The 27,453-nt window shown below is 45.6% G+C and overlaps 1 protein-coding gene across 1 annotated transcript; it reads right to left on the bottom strand.

Moving 5' to 3' along the window:
* Positions 1 to 426: 426 nt before the first annotated feature.
* C5AR1 (complement C5a receptor 1) lies at positions 427 to 27,453 on the bottom strand. Its single transcript, XM_082367082.1, is given in 3 exon segments — positions 427 to 2,035; positions 26,323 to 26,387; positions 26,390 to 27,453. Coding segments are annotated over 3 exon segments (1,152 nt in total). The 5' UTR covers positions 26,427 to 27,453; the 3' UTR covers positions 427 to 985.

Here is a 27,453-nt window from a genome sequence, read left to right as displayed (position 1 = left end):
AAATCACAGAGATGGGGAGAGGATTCGTGGTTGCTAGGGGTTCAGGACAAGGCTGGGGAGGGTAGAAGGCAGTGCGAGTGGCTAGAAAAGGGTGTCACGAGGGATCCTGGCAGTGACGACAATGACCTGTATTCATGTCAACATCTTGGTTGTGATATTGTAATTTTGCAAGACGTGCCTATTGCAGGAAACAGGTCAAAGGTACCCAGGATCACTCCGTTTTACTACTTACAGCCCAACGGCATGAGAATTTAAATGAGGTCAAAAGAAAATGTTTAATTTTTTTTTCAGTGCAAACAAAACAGCAGTTGACGACATAAAACAGCAAATTCCCCTGGGACCCCATTCCCTGGAGGGGCCCAACCAATGTTTCCCAACCCTAGGTGTCTTCCTCACTGCTTGCTTTTTGCCATAACCATATAACATCTTTTTACTTAATACTTTTTTTTTTAACCCAGTGAAGTAACATACTAACTTACTGTTTTTCTTTAAATCAACTCAATTCCAAAAGCTGAGATAGGTCCGTGGACTTTTGCTTTGTACTAAACAAGAATAACTTCTGAGACGCCAGTTCCATTTTTTTTTTTTTTTTTGCCAACTCTCCATAAAATAAATATAGAACTCTTTTCTTCAAGGTTTGAATGTTTCTGTTTGTCTGGGTTCTATGTATCTAACGTATTCGCACTCTCTGCACACCAATGTGTTGTTCTGTGGAAGGACTCCAGGTATATTGGGTGCTGTTTGTTTTCCAAAGGCCTTGGATGGAAAGAAAGGTTGCGGGTCCCTAGAAGGATGTGCTAATCTTGGAAATGCCGAGTGATGAGAAGGGTTCGCCTGGAAGAGGAAGGACAAGGCCGGGAAAGATGGAAGGCATGGAGGCGAATTCACTCAACCGTCACCCACCTCGCCAAGATCCAATAAGCAATGTGAATGGACCGGAAGTTTGGTTGAGCGCCGCAAAGATGGTGGCCAGAGAGGCCTCGCCTTACACCGCCTGGCTCTTCAGGGTCGGGGTGTCCACCGTGGAGAACGTGTTGGACTTGCTCTCCCTGCCCACGGACTCTTCGACCAACACATCCCGGATCCTGGAGGGGAGGGACTTGAGGAACCGGGCATGAAAGCCCTGGGCAGCGACCACGTAGATGATGGGGTTAATACAGCAGTTGATATAAGCTATGGAGACACACAGGGCATCCAAAGTGGACACGGATTTGAAGTTTGCCTTGTGGAAAAAAAACAGCAACATCCCTGTCACCTGATAGGGCAGCCAGAAGACAAAGAAGCTGGCCACCACTGCCACCACCACCTTGAGAGTCTTGGTGGAGCGGGTAGCACTGCGGCTCCAGGCCCGGATCAGAAGGATGGTGTAACAGACTGTAAGTGTGGCCAGCGGGCCCAGGAAGCCCACGACCAGCCGGATGATGGCCACGGCCCTCTCTGTATATAAACCGTCCTTACCATAGTCAAGCACGCACATCACCTTGGGTGGGAAGTGCTCCACATGGACCTTACGAAACACAAAGGAAGGTACGGTCAGCAGCAGAGCCAAGGCCCAGGCCACACCGCAGGCCACCCAGGCCAAGCGGGCCCCTCGATAGTTCTGGCACCAGATGGGATTAAACACCAGCAGGAAGCGGTCGGCGCTGATCGTGGCCAGGAGCAAGATGCTGGCAAACATGTTAAGCAGGATGAGAGAGGGCAGGATTCCACAAGCAGTGCCACCGAAGGGCCAGTCGTTGTGCTGGACAATGGATGCAAACAAGATGGGCAGCGCCAGGCAGGAGAGGAGGTCAGCCACCGCCAGGTTGAGAAACCAGATGGCATTGATGGTTCGCCTGACCTCGGACCCCGTCACACAGACCACCAGGGCGTTGCCTGGCACTCCCACCAGGAAGACGACTGCAAAGATAACCAGGGCGATCACATCTGGAGCATGCAGCCTGCGGGTTTGGGAAGAGTCATCCACCAGTATGTTGGGGTTATCGGTCCAGTTGCTATAATCGTAGTAATCAGGGGTGCTATTAGTCATGGAGTCCTGGGTGGAATCAGAGAAGCAGGGATGGTATAAGTCTGCAGACAGGTGGCAGGGGGGCCCATCAGAGCTACTCAAAGCCCATCACTCCACTTCTTTAAGTCTTAGGTTTCTCCCGGGGAAATGGGGATGCTGCCGGCTGAGAGCCAGCTGGGGTGTCATACCACTTATTAAAGTGGTGAAAACCCTTCCATGCTAATGGGTCTCCGTGCCATCCTGCCACCTCCCCCTGAAGTCCCTGGACTTCCCCAGAATCTAGCAACCGAATGGTTAAAGCCTAGGCTTGCTACAATACTGTGGTCGCTACCCACTCTGGCCAGTACCCATGACACACTGCTTGTTAGACATCTTTAATGTCACCAACAAACTGAGATGATATTACTGAGTAGGTAGTTCCCCCACCAACACCACCACCAGCAGCGTCACCCCCTTTTGCTGCCTCCCACCCACTGAGGCAGCTCTGTGCTCTGCCTGGGAGCAGCTACCCAGAGTCAGCAGTGTTTCAGCAGGGCCTCATGTACTCAGGCATACGGTGTAGACAGGGACCACCGGTCATCAAGATACATAATATCTTTTTTTAAAGTTAATTCTGCACTTTAATACTTAGAGGAGAATAAGCTAATAATCATATGCACATAAATCCAAAACTGATAGCCCAAGTTCTGAGCTATTCCCTAAATTTTATTTACTTATTTTTTAAATTTTCATTGGAGTATAGGTGATTTACAATGTTGTGTTAGTTTCAGGTGTACAGCAAAGTGAAGATATATAATATCTTAATGCAATATTTTAAAGAATCAAGATGAATTCCCCCCCCCCCAGAAAAAAAACCACAGTGGAAAAAAATTCTAATTTTAAGTAAAGACAACCTACTGCAGTTGTTTGTTTGGTTTATGACCCTGCATTATTATGCAAGAGGAACCTGCAGATCAGCCCACAGTTTTCATTCCCAGCTGGGCGGGTTTTTGCAGGTTGACAATGGCGTGCAAACATATCAAGCAATGTGGGGCTTTATGTATAGTCATGGGGTTTTAGGAGGGGTTGTTTTGGGAAGGGGGTTGGTACAGCTTTATTTACTTTTTCTACTTGGTTCAAACCATGGAAGGCTATTTTCCTAAGTGTAGATAGGGGCACACATGTGTCCTTCTGCCCTGGGTACCAGGATGGCTCAGCACGACACTAGGATCCAGATCCCGACTGTCCTACTTGAAGCCTACATGGCCCTCTGCAAGTTCCATTACTGCTTCATGCCTCCATTTCATTCCTGGTTAACTCCTAGCAATCCTTCAGTTTTAGCTATCATTATTCCAAAACCTCAGTCTCAGAGCAGAGAGAAAATATTTAGGGGCAGCAAGAGGAAGAATAAGAAATAAGAATAAGGAATAGACTTGCACCTTGCTAGAGGCAGGGCAGAAGGGATGAAAGGAATAGAGAAGGATATGAGTTCAAGAACAAGGGGTATCTTAGCGCACAGATTGTGGTCTTTAATTACCACCTGGCATTCAAAGGAACCAGGGCTCTTTGGAGAAAGGCTGATTCCTGTTCTGGGACAGAAAATATACAAGATGAGCCCAGAACAGCTCACACTAGAAAGTAAGAAAAAATTTTAAATAATGATAGGGACATATCAAAGAGACAGCCTGAAAAAGCTCTCACTAGTCAAAAAGATGGCACAATTTGAGTATATAATAATAATAATAATAAATAATAACTGTGATGCAATAAAATACATTAATAATAAAGATCTATGAGTTCATAATGGTAATAAAAGCAAATAAACCCATTGGTCACATTTTTATTCTGGAAAGGGAATGAATCAAGCACTTATCCTGCCATTTCTGTACAGAGTATATTTCAGGGAAATAAAGAGTCAATGTGGGCGGGCCTTCTTTAGAGAAGAATCCAAAAATAATACTTGCAGATGGAATGATAGACTTAAGGAAACATGGATCTGAATGACAATCAACAACATCTAATAAAACCATCAGGTGAAAAACTGATAAATATAATAAATAGGTTGAGCTGGCACCGCAAACCCTCCAGCCAACCTCAGCACCTTGAGAAGAGAGACAAGTAGACATTTGCTCTATCTGATGTGATGCAGTAGAAAGGATACGGCACCACCTATGAAGTAATTTTTGCAAAAAAAAAAAAAAATGAAGGTAAATCTAATCAAGATTCTAGATCTAAAACTACCAGTTTACAGGAAAAGCAGAGGAGAGAGGAACACGATAAATAACACCACAGGGACAAAATCAGCCCAATCAGAACTCAGGAAACTCTACAGGACAAATGGTCTTGTTACTCTCACAGATAAATGGCATTTTTAAAAAAGAAGGGGAGGGACTTCTCTGGCGGTCCAGTGGCTAAGACTCCCCGCTTCCAATGCAGGGAGCCCAGGTTCAATCCCTGGTTGGGGAACTAAGATCCTACATGTCGTGCAGCGCGGCCAAAAGATTTTAAAAAAAGGGGCAGGGGAAGGAACAGGAAGTGTCATGGATTAAAAGAGATTTAAGAAGCATATCAACCAAAGGCAAAATGGAGACCTTGGTTGGATCCAATTGGAATAATCATATGGGAAAGAAGATATTTTAGAGACCATCTGGGAGATTTAAAAATGGACTGAATATTTGACGATAGTAAGGAATTATTGCTAATTTTGTTGAGGGTGATATGATACTGTGCTTATGTTTTCAAAAAGTGGGGGAAGGCTATTTCTGATAGAGATACTTAGCAAGTGAAATAGGATGTTTTGGATTTGCTTTAAAACACTCCAGAAAAAAAATAGCTAGAGGGAAGGAGAGAGGAAGGAAGAAGGAAGGGAGGAAGGGAGGACCAAAGATGACTTAGAATGGCAAAGTGTTGATAACTACTGGAGGCTGGGTGATGGGTACATTGGGCATTCACAATATTATTCTCTCTATTTTTGTGTGTTTGAAATTTTCCGTAATAAAATAAAGAACAGAAAAGTCTTGAGCACTTCTTCCCCAGACAGAGCTGCCTGGAAGTGTCATACCGCCCCAAGAGAGAAAGGGTAGCAGCTGAGCTGCAAACAGCCTTGGATGCAAAACTGTAACCCAGAGGCACCAGACACAGCAGAAAAATCCCCATGCAGGACACGGAATGATCATACTAAAGTAGACAGTATTGATTGAGCATCTACTATGCTCCAAGCACAGCATTAGCTCTTTCAATCCTGACCATGACCCTACAAGTAGGTTCTATTAATATGTCCATTTTATTGATGAGAAAACAGAGGCACCAGAAGATCAAGTAGCCTGTTCCAGTCACATAGATGGGAATTCAACTCTGTTTAGATTGGGATGCAAACCCAGGCAGGCTGCCCCTGGGCATCTCCAGGGGGGCTGTCAATGGGGTAAGGACACTTGAGGGGTGAGGTCTGTGGCCCTTGGAGCCCACCCCTGAAGGTGACTCTGTCACCAACCCAGAGAAAGGAGATAGAGAAAAATAGAAATCATTATTATAGAAATAATAAGAGCTGGATTCTGAGGGCACCTAAACTTGCAGGCTGAGGTTGATACCCACTAAACACCCAGCTCGCGGATTAAATAAGATGAAAAATGTTCAAGCACCTGGCAAAATGCCTGGTACACAATAGGGAGATGAGAAATGGCAATGCTCTTATTATTTATCGATCTTACAATTATTGAAGAGCTCAGATCTTTCTCTGAACAACCGTTTTTTATTTCTAGTTCCTTTATGTTACCCTAAGGTCAACTGGGTCAATCGGGCTGATGGTCCAGGGTACTTGCTGGTAGAGCCATAGTAGTGATTAAATTATTCAGAGGGAAAATGTCAATGTCAGCTGATGAGTGGATGAACAGGGTAGCTATACCCATGCAGTGGAATATTATTTAGCCATAAAAAGGGATGAAGTATTGATACAAGCTACAACGTGGATGAAGCTTGGAAACATTATGCTGAGTGAAAGAAGTCAGACACGAAAGGTCACATATTGTATGATTCCATTTACATGAGGCGTCCAGAATAGGCAAATCCATAGAGATGGGGAATGTGCTAGTCATTGCCAGGGACTGGGGGAAGGGAATCAGGGAGGGAGTGCTTAATGGGTACAGGGTTTTTTTGAGGGTGATTAAAAGGTTCTGGAAATAGATAAAGATAGTGATGGGACAACATCTTGAATGTACTAAATGTCGCTGAATGGTACACTTTAAAATGGTGAATTAGTGTGTATGGCTGATTCATTTTGTTGTGCAGTAGAGGCTAACACAACATTGCAAAGCAACCAAACTCCAATAATAATTAATATAAATAAATTAATTAATTTAAAAAATGGTGAATTGTATGTTACGTGAATTATACGGAATTAAAATTAAAATGCCAGTGTCATAAAGACAAGAAAGGACCAAAGGACTGTTCCAGATGAATGGGGACTAAAGAGCCAGGACAACCAAATGTAATGTGACATCCTGAACCAGAGTCTGGAGCAGGAAAAACAAATTCACTCTAAAGGGCATTATTTGGACAATTGAGCAAGTTTGAATATTATCTAGTATTGCACCGTTTGGATATAGATAATAGTATCTCACCAAACAGTACATTTCCTGACATAGATCATTGTGCTGTGCTCGTGTAAATGAATGTCCTTGTTCTTGAGAAGGAGACACCGAGACATGTGGGGGGCAAAGGACATGATGCCTGCAGCTTACTCTCAACTGGTTCAGGACAAAAAGACAGTAGATGACAGATAGATAGGTAGATAGATAGATAGATAGATAGATAGATAGATAGATAGATAGATAGACAAAGCAAACTTGGAGAATCTGGGTAAAGAGTATATGGAAGTTCTTTGTATTATTCTTGTAATTTTTCTATAAGCGTGAAAATGTTTCAAAAAAGTTAAAATTGTTGAATTATTTCCATTGATAACGAGCCCCTGCCCTGAGCCACCCACCTGTACCATCCCCACTCCCAGCACCCTGGCCTCCCATTTTCTACTTTGGGACCCCCACTCCCAGTTCCCATGCTCGGATCACGAAAGGGTTAATGCCAAGCATGGCAAGAGGCCCCAGACCCTGCTCAGGGGGGCTCTGCACCTTAGCAGGATGTTAAATATTTTAAATGTCCACCTCAGACATGATACATGAAGCTAACTTTTGTCCCTGCTCGTTTCACAAGCTCTCGGCCATGTTTAGCTGCAGAATAACCCAGACCCCAAAAACGGGAGCCTCCCCACCCCCTGCTCTCACGCTCACCATTACCCCTCTCATCAGCTGACAAGCTCCTTTTCTGGAATGAACTCACGAGGCCCTTTCCTCTCACTGACTTCACAAGTGCAGAAAAAAGATGCTGATTCTAACCCTTTGTGATTTCTAGGATGCTCCCGATAAAAAAGGCTTGCAAAGTTCTGCCATTGCAGCATCCCTACAAAGAATGGAAATAGCCGAAGCATCCAGCAAGAGGGGACTGACTAAATTAATGATGGCACATCCAGGCAAAAGAATACTATGCAACCGTCAAAAGAATGAGGAAGTTTACGTAAGGATGTGTGTGGAAAGAGCTCCAAGATCTAGGGTGAAATAGAAAAAGCAGGAACTGAACAGTGCGTGAAGCACGCTACCTACAAAAGAGGAATCTCTCTCTCTCTCTCACTCTCTCAGTTTTCCTCTCTCTCTCCCTTCCTTCCTCCCCCTCCCTCCCCTCTGTCTCTATCATTCTATCTCTCCGTGTGTGTGTGTATGTGTGTGTGTGTGTGTGTGCTTGCTTCTGTATGCACAGACTAGTTCCAGAAGCAGGCAGAGGAAATCTGTAACAGTGATTCCCCCTGGGGAGGGGAAGTAGTGGGTTGGAGGGCAAGCATTGGAAGGAAGCTTTTACCATATATGCTTTTGTTCTTCTTTTATGTAGAGCCATACCAGTGAATGCACCGCCCTTTCCCCCCAAAATGGATGTTATATAGACTATACAAAAGAATTCATGGTTCTACCATTCTAGGAGTCTAGGAAAGATTCTAATAATATTTCTTCATTGCACAAATATTAACAGGCTAGGGGATTTGTTCCTGACATACCTGGCACCTGCCCTTGGAGAGGTTATGGTCTACTGGGAGAGAGAAATTAATCCCCAGGGATGGGAACTGAGAGTGTTCAATAGAGAATCCAGCCTGGTGTGGCACCAGGAGAAGGGTCTTGGTGAAATAAAACCGCAGCACCATTCAACAGAACTTTCTGTACTGATGGAAATGTTCCAGATGTGCACCATCCAAGATGGAAGCCACCAGTCACCTGTGGCTGTTGAGTGCATGAAACGTGGCAGATGCGTCTGGGAAGTGAACTTTTACTTTTCTGTCATTTTAATTAAATTTCACCAGCCACATGTGGCTGGTGGCTACCGTCTCGGACAGCACAGGTCTGGGGCTCCTAAGTGATTCCTAAGTGCCGGGCGCTGTTCTCCGTGCTTCCCAGGTGTTAGTTCGTCAATTCCCTAAGCACAGTATTTATGCCACAACAACCCCAAGGGCAGGGTACTCTTATTGTTCCTAAGTTCACAGGCTCATTTCAAGAGCCCTTGTCTGTTGTGTGGAGAAAGGGCTCCCGATCAGAAGCTGACAAGAAAAGGAGGTTGGGATTGTCTAACTGCGGTGAGGGATGATGGTGCCTTGCACTACGGTGGTGGCAGTGAGGAGTCATGAATGGATCGGAGGAGAACAGGGTGAAGAAGATGCTTACGAGAAAAGAATTCAGAATTGCCAAGCTCTGTTCTAAGTCCTTTTCACATAACAGCTCGCTTATTTATTTATTTATTTAGGCCACGTGGCAGGTGGGTTCTTAGCTCCCCAACTAGGAATTGAACCTGCGCACCTTGTGGTGGAAGCGCGGAGTCTTAACCACTGGACCGCCAGGGGAGTTCCATGTATCATCTCATTTAATCCACAGGACGACCCTATGAGCATTGTTGCCATTGCAACACCCATTTTACAGATGAGAAGACTGAGGCTACAGAGAGCTTAAGAGACCTTTCCTAGTCCTCGCAGTTAGCAAGTGGCAGAGGTAGGAGAGAACTTCTGAGAGTCCAACTCCAGAGCCCTCTCTGAGAGGCTACCAGACCTCAAGTGTGTTGAGAGTGAGGGGCATGCATTCAAGGCAAAAGGCCACAAGGTAACACGGAGAGAGTGTCCACACACCAGAAAAATGAACGAACATCAGCGTGGCTGGCAGGTAGCCAAGACGAGGTTGGAGGAGCCAAAGATGCCGTGTTAAAGGATATGTATTTTATCCTGGGGTAATGGGGAGCCATGGATGGTCTTGGAGCTGCAGAGGGACTAGATGAGAGTTCCTCTTTAGAAAGATCCCTCTGGCTGCTGTGAGGAGGTAAGACTAGAGGCAAGAGGACCAGAGAGGAGGCAGAGGCAGGGACCCAGGCTAGCGAAGATGGGGGCTTCGATGGGGGTGATGCCCGGGGGAGGAAGAAAAGTGGAAAGACTTAAGAGGCATGACAGGGGACTTCCCTGGTGGTCCCGTGGTTAAGACTCCGTGCTCCCAATGCAGGGTGCCTGGGTTCGATCTCCGATCAGGGAACTAGATCCAGCATGCATGACACAACTAAGACCCAGCACAGCTAAATAAATAAATAAATAATAAATAAATAAATATTAAAAAAAGAGGCATGACATGGCTACAGTCAAGCAGCTGGTGGGTGGTAAACTCTGCCCCAGCCCCTTCCCTCCCTCACTGGGCTTCAGTCTCACCATCCTCACAGCAGGAAAGTCCTGCCAACTGTCCCCTCCATTACAGTGGAAATAACAGACTCACATAGGAATGCTGTCAGAGCTAGAAAATACGCAGAAGGCACAGTCTGCTTTTTTCTGGAACACCCCTCTCCCTGTTCCTACATGGACACAACGTCTTTAAACAATCCACGCACAGAACCACTTGAAACCATTATAGCATCCTCTGAGACATGGGATACAAGGGTGGAGGTGAGCATCTCGACTCAGATTTATCTTCTTGAATTTGCAATCTTTGTGACTCAACATCCCTGAGCACGAAGAAACATAAGCACTTGCGTTTTAAAAACCACGAGAAAAAGACAAGCCTTCAGATCCTTTGAGGATGCAATGAACTGCCTTTCAGGTTGGCAAAAATAAGAAAGTTCCATATAACTCTGCAGATGGGGGTCTAGACAAGTAGATACTCTCATGCTCTGTAGATGAGGAATGTAAATTGGTACAAGTTTTGTCAATATCTGTTAAAATAAAAATTTCCCATGCCTTGGATTCAGCATTTGCAGTTCTGGAAACCCAGATGTGGGTCCAAAGATGTAATTTGGGTTTTGTTTTGGTTTGGTTTGGTTTTGCCACACGGTTTGTGGGATCTTAGCTCCCTGACCAGGGATCTAACACCAGCCCTCGGCAGTGAAAGCACCAAGGTTTAACCACTGGACCACCAGGGAATTCCCTAATTTTGGTTTTAAAGACAAAGTATTGGACAGCCTAAATCTCCTTTGATAAGAGATGGAAACTCCCACTGGCATATCACACAGCTGATAAAAGGAAAGAGGCAATTTCCCTGAAATACATGGGGATGATACCTTCCTCACAGATTGTTTAAGTCAAAATTCGTAAATGTCAAGTGCCTAGCACATTGCCTGGCATGCAGTAAGCGCTCAATAAATGCTGCGCAATAATATACTATGTTATTCATGAAAGAAAAAAAAAAGACGTAGGATAATGTGTAAAAGAGACTTACTTCCCTTTATAGGATGGGTGGCGGAGAAAGGATAGACACGTCACAAGCATTGAGGGCCAACTGTATGCCAGGCACCGCTGTAAGAGCTTTCTGTGTATTATCTCATTTAATTCTCTCCACGACCCTATGATGTACATTCCGCTCTGTAGGGTTACTATCCCCATCTTCGCTATAAGGAGAAGGAGGTTCAGAAAGACGGGTCTCTCCCGCTATTACACAGGAAAGGCAGGGTTTGAACCCCATTTCAGTATGACCCTCGTGTCAAACTACTCTTTACTTCTTTCCCTACGCTGCCCTGGAGCACCTGTAGACTGTTTCCAGAAAGATCCACCAAAAACTGGTGCCCACCGTTGCCTCTGGGGGAAGCTACAATGAATCTGAAGCTCTGGGGAGGGAAGGGAGTTTCACAGAATACCCTTTAGGGATTTGGAGCTATTTAACAGAAAGGAAAAGAAGTCGAAGCTAATCGTGGGCCCTATAATCCCTTGACAATCTAACTCTTTAGCTGCCTCCCAGACCTGGAGTGGGAGAGTCTGAGATGAGGGAGAGGGGAGAAGGCGGGGGCTGGAGATCGAGGGCAGGGAGGAGGAGGAAGGAAAGGGGGAGAGGTAGCAAGAAGGGGCGAGTGGGGCAAGCAGACGGTGCCCAGAAGGGAGAGCGCGCAGGTAGAGGGTGTCTGCCCCCCACTCCCCCCGCCAAGACTCACCATATTCAGGTCTCTCCCAGGTTCTCCGCTGATCAAAGGTTCCCTCCCGCCTGAGGGCTGTGGTTTTTAAAGCCCCAAGTGATTCTGCAGATAGGCGGAAAGGAAGTGACCCGTCTTTCCCCTTTGGGGTTCTCATTGGTCTAGGGCTCCTTCCGCGGGGCACACACCCAGAGAGCCCCGATCACCTCCTCCCAGCCACAGGAAGGAGGCAGGGGATCCGAAACCTGAGGAAGTCCCAGGTCCCAGGAGGGAGGAAGCCAGACGAAAGAGACCCCCGCCCCATCTAGGCTCGGCCCCTCTCCAGGCCTTGGTTTGCCCCATTTGAGATGATCTCTCCCTTTCCTTCTATGGCCCCAGGTAGCAGTGGGAAATCTCAGGGGTCCAACTGGCTTAAACCTGGGAAACAGAGATTGTGAGACCCAGCCTCCCAACCAGATTCCATTGAGGCCCAGAGAGGCACAGCAGGTCTGTGGAGGTGGCCCAGCACTTGGGGACTGTTCCGTCTTCCTCCCTAGAGTTTTGAAGATGGCATGCACCCCCCCAGAGCCACCACCATCCTTTCCAGCCCCATTCTGGGTTCTTGTGGAAACATGCTGGAGTCTGGGGCAGGGAAGGATCCTACCTGATTTAGTTTCTTATTGCTGCTGTAACAAATTGCCATAAACTGAGTAGCTTAAAACAACAAAAATGTATCCTTTCACAGTTCTAGAGGCCAGAAATCCGAAATCAAAATGTTACCAAGGCCACACTTCCTCTGTAGGCTCCAGAGCAGAATCTGTTCCTGCCTCTTCAAGTTCTGTCTCCGCCAGCATTCCTTGGCTCGTGGCCACATCACTCAAATCTCTGCCTCTACGGTCACATCTCCTTCCCTCCTACTGTGTGTCTCAAATCTCCCTCTGCCTCCCTCATTTAAGGACCCTTGTGATTACATTTAAGGACCCCCTAGATAATCCAGGATAATCTCCCATTTCAAGATCCTTAATTTACCTGCAAAGTCCTTTTTCCTATATAAAGTCATGCCCTGGGTTCCAGGAATTAGGATGCAGACATCACTGGGAACCATTCTTCAGTCTATCACAATGAGCATGATTATTACGACCGGTGCAGAAACAGGTTCAGTTCTCCCATGCTTGTCTGCAACTCTCCTGTAGACCACCCACATCATTCCTCCACAAATAGTATTTTTCTCCAGCAAGCTTCAATTTGTGAAGATCTAGCTTTCTTTTTATTGCAAAGATGATCCATGCACCTTGTAAATATTTGAACAATCCAGAAATGCCCTCCTCACCCCCACCCCCCAAAAAAAGCATTGAAAAATCCCCTGACTGCTAACCTTCTGAAACTCCTATTAGCAGTTTGGAGTGTATTCACCCAGACTTTTACAAATGTGGTGTTTGTGTTTGGGAATGGATATGTGAGTGCACGATGTTCGGCAAGTTTCTGTTCTACTAAATGAAGCCATGTGTTGTGGACGTGACTCGGGGAGGATTTTGAAGGTCTAGTTGTGGGGATTTGGTGCTGGTTAAGAATGCGTGGTTGTTATACCAACCCTGACCTCAAGAGGGCGTCTGAGGGACTTACCTGGTGGCGCAGTGGTTAAGAATCCGCCTGCCAATGCAGGGCACACGGGTTCGAGCCCTGGGCCGGGAAGATCCCACATGCCGCGGAGCAGCTAAGCCTGTGCACCATAGCTACTGAGCCCACGCGCCTAGAGCCTGTGCTTCGCAACAAAGATAAGCCACCGCAACGAGAAGCCCACGAACCACAACGAAGAGTAGCCCCTACTCGCCCCCAAGTAGACAAAACCGGGACGCAGCAACGAAGACCCAACGCAGCCAAAAATTAATTAATTAAAAAAAAAAAAAAAAAAAAAGAGGGCCACTGAGCTGCGGGAGACTCAGGATGCAAGGTCACACCCTCTTGATTTTTTAAAGATTTTTGGACCAAAGTTGTGCATTGCCTTCAAATCTTGAGTTCTTAACATTTTCTATGTCCTGGACCTTTAGCGAAGTTATGAACTGCCTCTCAGAATAATTCTTATAACTTTTTATGTTGATGTAATTTCAAATTTAAAGGGAAGTGGCTGGGATAGTAAAAGCAGAAAGGAAATGTGATAACACCTTATGTAAGCCACCATCCTCATTCACGTTTCATCAATTGTTCGAATAATGTGTTTTTATCACTATTTTTTCAGAATAATGTTTTTGTAAGTACATTTAAACACCTCGTGCTTTTGTAACAGCATCGTAAGTCCACTGTTAGTTTGAAACCTGTTTATTTGATCACTTCCCTGTTGGTGGAACTTTAGGTTGTTTCCAATATTTTTGTCCATATCACAGTGAGCACCCTTGCACATACATCCTGGTGCCCGTGTATGAGGACTTATTGCAGATAACTCTCTAGAAATGGAATTGCAGGGCAGAGGGGGTGCATACATCGTTCTCAGTATTAGCAACCTTTATGCTGGTGTCTCTTCATCCTCTTCCTCAAGACCCGACCTGGGCGGCTCAATAGAGCAGGCCACCAGCCACATGCAGCTACTGAGTAACTGAAATGTGGTGAGTCCAACTTGAGATGTGCCCTCCCTGAGTATAACACACACACCAGATTTCCAAGACTTACTGGAAAAAAAAAAAAGATTGTAAAACATCTCAACAATTTTTATATTGTATTACATGTTCAAATAATAAAATTTTGGAGAAATTGTGTTAAGTATAATATATTATTAATTACAGTTGACGCCTGAAGAAAGTGGAGGTTAGGGGCACTGACCCCCATGTGGTCGAAAACCCTAGTACTGCTCTCTCTGCCTCAAAAACAAAGGAATTGATAAATGACTCACCCAAGGGCAGGAAGTGGAAACAGTTGAGATAGAATGAGGACTCAAACTCTAGTTCTTTTGATTCCACATATTGTGATCTCTAATCGAACACAAACTTTTCCCCACACTTAGTTAATTTAAAAATCTGTAAAAGTAAAGTACAGGTACTATATCTATTGGAAAAAAACCCGCATGTAAATGGATCTGCCCAGCTCAAACCCATGTTGCTCAAGGGTCAACTATATATTATTGTTATTGTTACATATTTTAGATCATTATATAAAATAGATAACTAATGGGAACCTATTGTATAGCACAGGGAACTCTACTCAGTACTCTGTAATGACCTATATGGGAAAATAATCTAAAAAATAGTGGATAGATGTATATGTATAACTGATTCACTTTACTGTACACCTGAAACTAACACAACATTGTAAATCAACTACACTCCAATAAAAAATTTTTTAATAATTTTTTTTAATTTTTAAAACATTATGTTATAATATTAACATCTTACTGTGACTATAATATATTAATATATGTTTATATTGTTGATATTAATCTAATATATAATTATATTATTAAATATGTTATTATTTCATTTGTTTCTTTTTACTTTTCTAACACAGCCACTTGAAAAATTAACATTACCTATGAGGCTTGCATTTATGGCTTACATTATATTTCTATAGGATAGGGACTTCCCTGGTGGCGCAGTGGTTAAGAATCCGCCTGCCAATGCAGGGGACATGGGTTCGAGCCCTGGTCCAGGAAGATCCCACATGCCGTGGAGCAACTAAGCCTGTGTGCCACAACTACTGAGCCCACATGCTGCAACTACTGAAGTCTGCGCGCCTAGAGCCCGTGCTCCACCGCAAGAGAAACCACTGCAATGAGAAGCCCGCGCACCGCAACAAAGAGTGGCCCCCGCTCGCCGCAACTACAGAAAGCTGGAGCACAGCAACAAAGACCCAACACAGCCAAAAATAAATAAATAAAATAAATAAATTTAAAATATACATTTCTATAGGATAGCACTGCTCTGGAGCCACCATTAGCCCAGCCAGAAACTTTGTGAATTATAAAGAGATGCCCTTTCCAGACAGCGCTCCATGCCAGGGCACACACACAATTTGACCGGGAGACCCATCTCTGACTATTCCCCTTAAGTTCATTTCTCTCTCACAAACCAGTGTAACTCATGGCTTCCACTGTGGGGTCTAAGGTGGCTGTGCCGGCTCTCACCACATCCAAGCAGAAAGGGAAAAAAGAAGATGGGGCACAGATGCCCAAACCTTTTAAGGATGAGACTCAGAAGTGGTACCTTGGCCTCCCATTCACAGCCCATTGCCTGAAACATGGTCACCTGACCACCCTAACTGCAAGGGAGGCTGCAAAACCTGGTCTTGAGCTGTATGTTCCCGTGTCCTGTTAAAACTCTATTCCAGTGGACAAATGGGAAAATACATCCTAGAGGACAATTAGAAGTCACAAACAGCATCAGGAAGGGCTGCTTTAATTTAAGAAAGATGGCATCTACTGAAACTAAATACACACCTAACCTATGACCCAGCAATCCCACTATTAGGTATTTACCTGATAGAGAACCCAACATGTGTCCAGCAAAATAATGTACTAGAATGTTCATAGAAGCTTTATTCATAATAACCAACAACTGGAATCCAACCTAAAAGTATCCAATCAGCTGTAGAATGGATAAATACATTGTACATTCATACAATGGAATACTATATAGCAGCAGAGAAGAATGCAAAAACTAATATTTAAAAAACTAGGGGACTTCCCTGGCGGTCCAATGGTTAAGACTTCATGCTCCCAATGCAGGGCGTGCGGGTTCGATCCCTGGTCAGGGAACTAAGATCCTGCATGCCACACAGGGTGGCCGAAAGAAAAGAAAAGAAAAGAAAAAAACTAATACATGCAACAAACAACATGGCTGAATCTCAGAGTGATTCCGCTGCATGAAAGAAGCCAGACACTAATGTGTACATACTGTATAATTCTGTTTACATGAGGTCAACAGCAGACAAAACTAGGCTTTGGTGTCATAAGTCGGGATAGAGGTAATTTTCAAGGGGTAGAAATTGTAAGGGGCACTGGGGCAGAGAGGAATCTGGGGGCTAGAAACATTCTTTTTCTTGATCAGGATGTTGGTCCCACAGAGACATTCAACTGTGAAAATTCATTACGCTGCCCCTTTATGGTTTGTGAACTTTTCTGTCTGTGTCCTATATTTCAATAAAAGGTTTTTTCTTTTAATATTTATTTATTTATTTTGGCTGCGCCGGGTCTTAGTTGCGGCACACGAACTCTTAGTTTGCAGCACGCATGCGGGATCTAGTTCCCCGACCAGGGATCGAACCCGGGTCCCCTGCATTGGAAGGCGGATTCTTTACCCCTGGACCACCAGGGAAGTCCCAGATTGTTGTTGTTTTAAGTAGCCCTGAGAGGCTTAAAATTTACACAATGGAAAGGGAAAGCAGAAAAGGATTGTGACCAAGTGGCATATAGACTCACGGTTTTGTGACCCCAAGTCCCTAGGATCGTTCAGAGCTGACCCCATCTGGAGGGACAGGACTGAGTAGGGGGCTGTAGCCACCACACCCCAAGGAGGGATAGCTGTGGCCAACCACCAGCCTGCCAGCAGCCATAGGAAGCCCAGAGCCAGTCAGATGTTAGCAATCCATGCCAAGGCTCTCAGCTGTGGGCACAGTGGCTTCTGAGGCAGGATGTTGTGAATTATCAGCAGCAGATCCACACAGGCGTCCGATCCTGGCTAGACTGGCTCACCAGAACTTTCGGCACTGTGGAATTTGAGACACAGGAGGTGGCAGTAAGCACCACGGGGAGACTGGGAGGAAAACTCTGGAGGATGCATCAAGGAGAGGGCCTCTCAAAGGCTGGCGGAAAACACCACCACCAGCAATAATAATAATAATAGCCAACACTCATCAAGCCATTGTCTGGTACCAGGGGCTGTTCTAAGCATTTCACAATAACCTGAACAGATTAAGATACGAAGCGCTGGGGCTTCCCTGGTGGCGCAGTGGTTACGAATCCACCTGCCAATGCAGGGGACATGGGTTCGAGCCCTGGTCCAGGAAGAGCCCACATGCCGCGGAGCAACAAAGCCCGTGCGCCACAACTACTGAGCCTGCGCTCTAGAGCCTGCGAGCCACACCTACTGAGCCCACGCGCCTAGAGCCCATGCTCCGCAACAAGAGAAACCACTGCAGTGAGAAGCCCGCGCACCGCAATGAAGAGTAGCCCCCGCTCGCCGCAACTAGAGAAAGCCTGCACGCAGCAACAAAGACCCAATGCAGCCAAAAATAAATTAATTAAATAAAGAAATTTTTAAAAAAAAGGAAATATGTATGTGAAACCATCACTACAGTCAATTTAGCTAACATTTCCATAATACCCAGAAGTTTCTCTGTGGCTTTTTGTAATCTATCTCTCACTCCCTCCACCTTCATTTTCAGGAAACCACTAATCTTCCTGACACTGTAGATTACTTTGTATTTCCTAGAACTTCATACTGATGGAAACATACAGTATGAGGAATTTTTTTTTTCTGACCCGGCTTCTTTCACTCAGTAAAATGCTCTAGAGTTTCATCATGTCATTGCAGGTACCAGGAGTTTATACCTTTTTCTTTCTAACTTTCCATTGTACAGTGTGGTAGACAGAATAATGGTCCCTGGGTTCTTCATGCCTATGTGACTGACCCCCAGTGAAAACCCTGGACACCGAGGCTCAGGTGAGCTCCCTGATTGGCAATACTCCATGCATGTCATCACATGACGTACTGGAAAGAAATAAGTACTGTCCTATGACTCCACTGGGAGAGACCACTGGAAGCTTGTGCCTGGTCTCTCCTGGACTCTGCCCTGTGCACCTTTTACCTTTGGTGATTTTAATCTCTAGCCTTTCACTGTAACATACCATAAACATGATTATGACAGCCTTTCTGAGTTCTGTGAGCCCTTCTAGTAAGTCTCTAAACCTGAGAGTTGTCTTGGGGACCCCCAACACACCTGTCTAGGTGTTTCTCAGTTTACACCTCTCAGAATTCCAGCGACTTCATCTCAGTTTGGTCTCTATCTCAATCTCCATTTCCATTTCCCAAACCCACATATTATCCATCTCCCAGGTCTTTCCTTGTCTCGTTTTTCTTGTCTCTCCCTCTTCTCCATTTCCTTACAACATCTTCTGTTTCTGTCTATCAATTTGACAGCCAGAATTACAGCTGCCTCTTCTCTCTTGACGAAAACCACACTTTGATTATTTTTATAAAGTGGGAATTTTAGAACATCAGAAAACAGAATAGATAACAAGAAACACTCTCCCCTTGTTCCCTATCAAACTCAGTGCCAAGCACTTCCTAGGTGTTTACCATCATTGCTCCCATCCTCTGCCAGAAAGGGGATTCTTCAATCATCCACAGTCCTGAGCCCCAGGCTTCCTGGGCAGTGGGGACAGACAACAAAAAGATTTCTCATGCTCTGCACAATGTTCTGAAAGAGGACTGGCTGACAAAGGGTTAAAATGTTCCAAGACCTTTATTGTCACACTAAGAGAAGAAATGAAGAACCCGTGGTGTATCAGTTAATTATGGCTGTTGTTATAGACTGAATGTTTTTGTCCCCTCCAAAATTCGTATGTTGAAACAGAATCCCGAATGTGATGGAATTAGGAGGTAGGGCCTTTGGGGTGATTAGGTAATGAGAGTGGAGCTCTCATGAATGGGATTAGTGGCTTTATAAAAGAGACCCCAGAGAGCTCTCTGACTCTTTCTGCCATGTGAGGACACAGCAAGAAGGCAGCTGTCTACAAACCAGGAAGTGACCTCTCACCGGACACAGAATCTGTTGGCATCTTGAACCTGGACTTCCCAGCCTCCAGAACTATAAGAAATAAATATTTATTGTTTAAGCCACCCAGTCTATGGTAATTTGTTACAGAAGCCCAAAAGGACAAAGACAGCTATGTAACAAATATCTCCAAATATTAATAGTTTAAAACAATAACTTTTGTTGTTGCTCACAGATCCATGGGTCAGCTGGATGGTTCTTTTGGTCTTGGATGACCTAAACCATGCATCTGAAGTCAACTGTGGGTTGGGTAGTTGGCCCTGTTTCTGGGAGTTGGATGGATGCCTGTGGTCTGCTTGGTGCAGGCTCTCATCCTCCAGCAGGTTAGCCCAGGCTTATTCCCATGGCAGTGGAAACTTTCCAAGGAAGCAAACGGAAGACACAAAGACTCTCAAGACCTAGACTCAGAACTAACACAGCATCACATCTGCCACATTCTATTGGTCAAGCCTAGCCCAGATTCAAGGGGTGGAGAAACTGGTGCTACCCCTTGAAAGGAGGAGCTACAAAGTCAAATGCAAAGGGCATAAGTGGGGAGATTTGTGGCCACTTTTTACTTGTGACACTAGTGGGCAATGGTGATTCTATTCTGTTATAAAGAGAAAGCAAGCCCAATTTCTAGTCAAAAATGGTGTCTTTCACAGAAGATCTGCAGAATGTGTGACTCGTGTTTCAGAGCAGGAAACAACCCATTTGCGACAGTCATTAGAGATGGTCTCAGATACTGTGGCTCTCCTGGGCACATGGTAGGGTTCCACCTACTGGAGGTTTGGCGGGGCCATGTGACTTTCCCTGCCCAGTGAAACATGAGAAGAAGGAATATGTGCCACTTCAGTCTGCAAATTCTAAGAACTAGTACACCCTTGACCATATTTTTAATTTTCCCTTGGCCAGTCAGATGCTGGCTGGGGCTGTATTCATCTGAAGGCTTGAGTGGCTGGATGTCCCAGGGGGCTTACTCACATGTCTGGCAGTTGATTCTGGCTGTCAAATGGGAGCACAGCCAGGATTTTCAACCAGAGTGTCTGCATGTGTGCTCTCCATATGGTTTGGGCTAAGAAGCAAAATAAACAGTGAAATGAAACAGTTCAGAGTCAGATGGCCTGGATTTTCATCTTCCCACCCACTCATCCCCCCAACGCACACACTTACTGCTCTGCAAATTACTATTTAACCTCTCTGAGGCACAATATTAATATTCATGCCGTTCATATCACCCTTACTGGATGCTCATACTTTGGTTCTCAGTTTCAGGTTTGAACACAACATCCAGACCCTTTCCCCAACCCCCCCTGCCCCCCCCCATGGTGGCCTAGGCTGGGACATGACCACCTGTAACAGATTGGATTACTCTTCAGAAGTCTTCACTCCATCCACCTCATCTCCTTGGAAGGAATGTATAATACTTCTACCCCTTTATACTGGGTTTGGCCATGTGACTTGTTTGGCCAATAGTATGATGGTACACAGAACACAAACAGAGGCTTGACATGTACCTGTACAGTTAAGTTCACACCTCTGCCATCAACATGAGAGATCCTGGGATAGACCGCTGGTCCCAAGCATTGAATGCACCAGCCAAGGCCAGCCAAGATCAGCCCATGCACAAACACCTGAGGCAGCCCAGTCAAGATCAGCGAGGCAGCCCACCATGTGCAGCCCCGATCAATCATGCCCCAGACGACCTCAGACATATGGGACAGCCCAGCCAAGATCAGTAGAGCCATCCTGCCACAATCAGCTAGGTGACTCTCAGCATGAGCTAAATAAATGTTCGTATTGAAACGGAGCAATACCCTAAGGTCCTTCCCCCTCCGCATGTCCTCCACCTGCCTTTCGTCTGTGGAAAAACGTTAGCCAAAGAATAAGTTTAATCGGAGAAGTGAGAAAATGCAGAAACAGAGGAAATCAGTCCAACAAGACTAAATAATAATAATAGTTTAGCCATTAAGCATAGTCAAGGACCTTTAGTTCCTTCTCAAGGGCTATAGATAATATTCTGAGCCTATCCTGTGAGCTGTCTGATACTGAAAACTCCAGCAAGTGGAAGAAGTTAACTACATGATGACCAGACTGTAGCCATGACATAAGCTGCCACAATTCTGAGAACTGGCCTCAAGGAAATGGGAACAAACCGACCCCGGAACTGAAGATTAACTGTACTTAAAACAGTCAAGACGAAGCTAATTAGACCACTGATGACCAATTTCAAGATGACTGTCAGAGCTGACTGTGCTCTTTCTGCATGTAGCCCCCTCCCTCTGTCTATAAAAGCTCTCGCCCCCTGATTGTCGGGGGGAGGGGGAGTCAGCCTTTGAACAGGTGTCCACCCTCCCCTCCCCACCACTTCCACCAACCTTGCCTCTTTATTGGCTTTTGAGCTGCGAGCAGCTGGACCACACTTTTGGTTACAATATGTGTACATCACACACAGGTTTTGATTGTTTGTTACCCAACTATAGTGAATTGATACATTACCAGCAGTATATCCACAGACTCGTCATCATTACATAGCTGCAATGTGACTGTATGACCACCAGATTATTTTTATTTTATTTGTGATCCATGGACCACATAGCAAGATGACACTGGCAAAATCATAAGTAATTGTACCCAGACCAAATGTTAAATGCAGATGACACGGAAGGCTAAAGGTGGTTTTACAACCACATAAGTTTCAGGGTAGTGTGGTTGGTGATTAACAGGCTGGAAAAGCCCATGCTCAGGATTTCCCATGGCTTGGCTGGACTTCACCCAGATTCTTCCAGAGGCCGGATGACTTGTGATATTGCAACAGATCAAATGAAAAAGCAACTCTGAAAATCCAGTTGTCTTCTCTTGAACTGGACATTACTTATTCTCAGAAATGTAAAATAATGCCATTCTTCTCATTAAATATTTTTATTTTGGAAAATATAGCATTTCTCACTTAAAATGTTATTTACGTTTAAATGCAATGTTTCCAAATGTCCATCGACACATGAATAGATAAACAAAATGTGGTATCTGTGTGCAATGAAATATTACTCAATCTTAAAAGGGAAGGAAATTCTGACACATGCTACGACATGAATAAACTTTGAAAACATGATGTTAAGTGAAAGGAGACAGGCACAAAAGAACAAATGCTGTATGATTCCATTTACATGAGGTACATAGAATAGGCAAATTCATAGAGACCTAAAGTAGAATAGAGATTACCTGGTGTTGGGGGGATGAGGAATTATTGTTTAGTGGGTAGAGTTTCAGTTTGGGAAGATAAAAAGAAATGCTGGAAATGAATGGTCATAATGGTTGCACAACAATGTGAATTTACTTAGTGCCTCTAAACTGTATACTCTTTTTTTAAATTTATTTATTTTATTTTTTTATTTTTGGCTGCATTGGGTCTTCGGTGCTGCTCACAGGCTTTCTCTAGTTGCAGTGAGCTGGGGCTACTCTTCGTTGCGGTGTGCAGGCTTCTCATTGCAGTGGTTTCTCTTGTTGTGGAGCACGGGCTCTAGGCATGTGGGCTTCAGTAGTTGCAGCATGTGGGCTCAGTAGTTGTGGCTCGCAGGCTCTAGAGCGCAGGCTCAGTAGTTGTGGCGCACAGGCTTAGTTGCTCCACAGCATGTGGGATCTTCCTGGACCAGGGCTTGAACCCATGTCCCCTGCATTGGCAGGCGGATTCTTAACCACTGCGCCACCAGGGAAGCCCTGAACTGTATACTTAAAAATGGTTAAAATGGTAAATTTTATGTTATGTACATTTTACCACAATAAAACCGTTGCAGAAACGCAATGGATTTATCATGGTTATTTTTAAATGACTTACTAAATAATTTTTAACTTCTCAATCTTAATGCTCATATATATATTTTTTAAATATTTATTTAGGCTGTGCCAGGTCTTAGTTGCGACATGCAATATCTTCATTGAGGCATGCGGGCTTTTAGTTGCAGCATGCATGCAGGCTCTAGTTCCCTGACCAGGGATCGGACCCGGGTCCCCTGCATTGGGAGCGCAGATTCTTACCCACTGGACCACCAAGGAAGCCCCTTAATGCTTAAATATCGATAGATATAACACACATACAAAAAAACTCTTTGGGTCCTCAAGAATTTTTAAGGGTGTAAAAGAATCCTGAGACCAATAAGTTTGAGAACTGCTGCTCTATGTGCAGCTGAGGCAAGCCTGAGCTAGCTGTCCCTGGCACTTCTCTGCAAGGATCTACAAACTCCCAGGAATTAAAGTTTCTTCTGGCCCAGGTGGACAGGCGACCTCTAGTGGAAGTATAAGGTATTGCTTGACAGCGCAAAATTTGAGTCATTTTGTGGAGTTCGCTGAAATTCTAAGACAGAAACAGAGATGGTCGCGTGAAATGAGGATTTTATTTCAGCATATTAACTTTAAACCGTGAACCATGTCTCCTCTCCTGCACATTCACACACATACACACACAGACATTCACACGGAGATCCACGGTCACATGCACACACACAAAATTACATACAGACAGAACTAGATGCTCACAAACACACACAGTCACAGACACGCAGACAAGATCAAACACACACACACACACCATCTCTCCACAGACCCCCATATGTACACACACAGAAATACTTTCACACACACAGACACAGCTTCACACATGGACACACACTCATATAGTCATACACACAGACACACTTTCACATGCACAGACACACACACACTAAAATAGCATATCGTTAACAAAAGGGACTTAGTAAATGAACGTCATTCTCTATTTTTAAAAAAAGATTGTAATGGAAAATGAGTTTCTTCCCAAAGCCATTAAATAAATGTTGAACAAATAATTAAGATGAATCTAGGTTTGGCAGCGTGCCCAATTAGAGGTCCACAATCCCTTAGCTGAAGTCTTTGGGGACAGATGCGTTTCAGAACTCAGAACTGTTCCAATTTTAGAAAGGTAATTCTGAGCGAATGCCATATATTATGTAACGCTCCCAGGGGCTTGAAGCAGACCCTGCTCCATCAGACATGTTAATATATTTGCAGCAAAATGTGTGAAAATTCACACCAACGGAGATAAATAGTGTTAAGAACGCATATTAGCTGATTTGCCGCCATGTGAGACTGGGCCAAAATGACCCCCTGAAGAAACATTTTTTTTGGTTGTCAGAGCTTTTTGGAATTCGGAATTACGGATAAGGGATAGGGGATTCTATCGGCAGGCCCTTCACACGTCATCTACCTATACTCCTGCTCTGATTGTAAATTTTCGACTTCAACTTGGACGTGGGGGAGGACGGCAGGATCCTGGAGGACTGTGACTCTTTAGCGCCCCCTCCTGGTAGCCCCAGTCCTTGCAGTTTGGCTGAGGATTTGTCATGTCTGCCGGCTTTGGCCAGATCCAGCAGTAGGTCCTGATTGGTCTAACCCTCCTGGCACAGGCATTGGTTCCGGGGTTGTCATGTGACCCAAGCTGATCCAATCAGACTGAAGGCAAGCCCTTTGGCTCATCAGTAGGGGACCAAGCCTCCCTATCTCTTTCGGATGGGAATGAGGAGCTCACAGGTGCCTGGATCTGTGGGCACCAGGTGAAGCCGCTTGGGGATGAGGCCAGAAAGAACTAGAAACAGTTAGATCCCTGTGGTGGCCATGGAATGGCGCTGCTCAGATCTCCCTTTAAGAGATCCTGCTGCTGACGGCACAGCTGTCTGACAGCCCCACCTCACTGGTGCCAAGGCCGCGCCTCCCTTGGGCAGCTCCCAATGAGAGAACACAGTGGGTACTAGTGCCAGCCCACTGCAGCCCCGCCCAGGACTCCTCTGATGGGCAACCTTTGCTCAAAGACCGCCCCATAGTCACACACACCCCACCCCCACCCCACAGACGTACAGCCAGAGGCTCCTCCGACCCAGTCCCTCTTTCCCTCTCTCCTTTCACAGCTGTCAGACTGATGGATGGTGGTGACTGTCCACTTCAGAATGGTTAAAATAGTAACTCATATGCCATGGGTATTTCATACACACAAATTTGACCACCCACCTCTCCTCGCCTCTCCATCACCACCCTGGTCTAGCCGCTATCGTCCCTCACCTGAATCACGGCTGTGGTCTCCTTACTGGGCTCCCAGCTTGCACCCCCGTTCCCTGCAGTTCATTCCCCACGTGGCAGTCGGAGGGTCCTGTTAACACCTATATCGGGCTCAGAAGCCTCCCACTTCTCCACCTCACAAAGAGTAAAATTCTTCACCCTGTCCCATGGGGCCCTGCACAAACTACCCCCATTCTCTCTCCCCCAACCTCCTCCTGCCCTCCCTCTCATTCACTCTGCTCCAGCCACACTGACCTCTTTGCTGTTCCTTGAACAAGCCAAGCACCTTCAGCCTCAGGGCCTTTGCACTTGCTGTTCCTGATTCCTGGAGCACTCTTCTCCCAAGACCTGCATGTCCTGCCCTCACTTCTCTTAGGCTTCTAGCCAGTAACCAGCAACTTCATCACTCCCTATCCCCTATGCCCTGATTATTTTTCTCCTTTGTGCTTATTACTACCTGATAGTAATAACATATACTTAAGTTATTCATCTATATTTCTTGTCCGTCTCTTCACTGATATGTCAGCTGCAATGAGAGCAGAAATTTCTGCCTGTTTTGTTCCCTGCTGTGTCCCCAGTGCTTAAAATAAGGCCTGGCACATAGTAAGTGCTGCATAAATATTTGTTAAATGAAAGATTAAGAGATAGCGACCAAAAGAGAGGCTGCGAAAAACAGGAAGAGAGAAGGGAAGACAAACACACAAAAAAGGGGAGGGGGGAGGAGATAGGGGAGTGAGGGAGGCTGAACTAGGGGAAAAATGAGAAGGGGGGGTTGGATCAAGATGGGGGGGAGAAAAGTGAGGAAGCGGGACAAAATAGAGAGAGAGCTGAGGCGACTGAGTCAGAACAGAGTGAGGGATAGAAACAGAGACAATATTGACAGACATCAGACAGAAAGACAGAGACACACAAAAATTGAGAGACAAAGAGAAAAGGGGTAGAGGAGACAGTGGTGAGGGAGACACACAGACGAGAAACCAAGAGAGCAGGAAAACGGGCTGGGAGAAGTGAGTTGAGAACTAGAGAGAAGGGGGCCAGTGGGAACAGAGATGGAGTCCCTCCCTCTAACTCACCATTGGCTGGTGTCCAGGGCTCTGGGCTGACTGGATATCCCTTGCGATCCAAGCTGTGGTTTTTAAAACCCCGAGGGACAGAGGTGGGTGGAGAGAAAGAACATGTCATGCTGTTCTATGGGCTTCAAATCGCCAGCTTCTTTAATCCTCAGAGAAAACTTTATGAGATAAATACTATGATCATCTTCATTTTACAGGACCAGAGAGGTTGAGTTACCTGCCCAAAGTCACACAGCTAGTGAGAGGAAGAGCTAGGATTTGAATCTGGGCATCTTGGCCCAAGGTCAGTGCCCCTAACCACCATCTACGCTAACTGGAAAGAGGTGCTGGCTTCCTGAGTCCCATTCAGTCTGGAGACACCCTCTGGGAAGTGGTGCTGGAGGGGTAGAGGAAGCAGAGGAGGTAAACAGATCGACATTCCTAGCCAGGTACATATCCACAGATGTCCCAGTCTAGAGAAGAGGCTCAGCTTCACCATCCTAGGAATGTCTCCAGTTCAAGGGAGGTAGTTGGACAGGAAACCACTTCCTGCTTGTAGGGTCCAACGCCCTGCCCAGAGCTAGGCCTTAGTAGTCGGGATGGGGAAATGGACTCGACCATCTCTGACTCTTTTATCAGGACTGGAGTTTCTCTACCTTGGTTTGCGGGCAGCATTGCAGACCAGAGAGGTTGCACTAATTAATCTTCAAAGGCAGCAGCGTGCTCTGATAACTTCCTCTGTGATTTCCAGAGGGGCAGAGAAGCTCTACCACCACCCCTGTCCACGCTCAACTCTCAGATCCGAGGAAGAAGGCCTCATTCTCTCCCAGCAGCACCCTGACATCTCCAGGTGACTTAGCCTCTGTCCCCGACATTATAATTATACGAATCACAACTCCCAGAAACCCAGCTCTTGCTGAGATCATCCCATCTCTCGTCTCCTGTGCTGTAACAGAAGGCCGGACCCTTTGCTCCCCTCCAGAGGAACTTGACCTCTGCCCCAAGCATGCAAAAAACTGCGAAGTCCTTCACACTGCCTGACCTTCAACTGCCCTGTTGCGGACAAGCCTCTTCTCCTCATCCCAACCCAGAAAATACATGATACCAATGGAAGAAGAAAAGGGCCCCCCTAAGGAAGGGGAGAACCCACAC

Source organism: Balaenoptera borealis, assembly GCF_965194805.1.
Source record: "Balaenoptera borealis genome assembly, chromosome: 19".
In the NCBI taxonomy this organism is placed as follows: Eukaryota; Metazoa; Chordata; class Mammalia; order Artiodactyla; family Balaenopteridae; genus Balaenoptera; species Balaenoptera borealis.
Note: the sequence above shows the minus strand (reverse complement) of the source record. Positions and strands in the feature narration are given on the sequence as shown.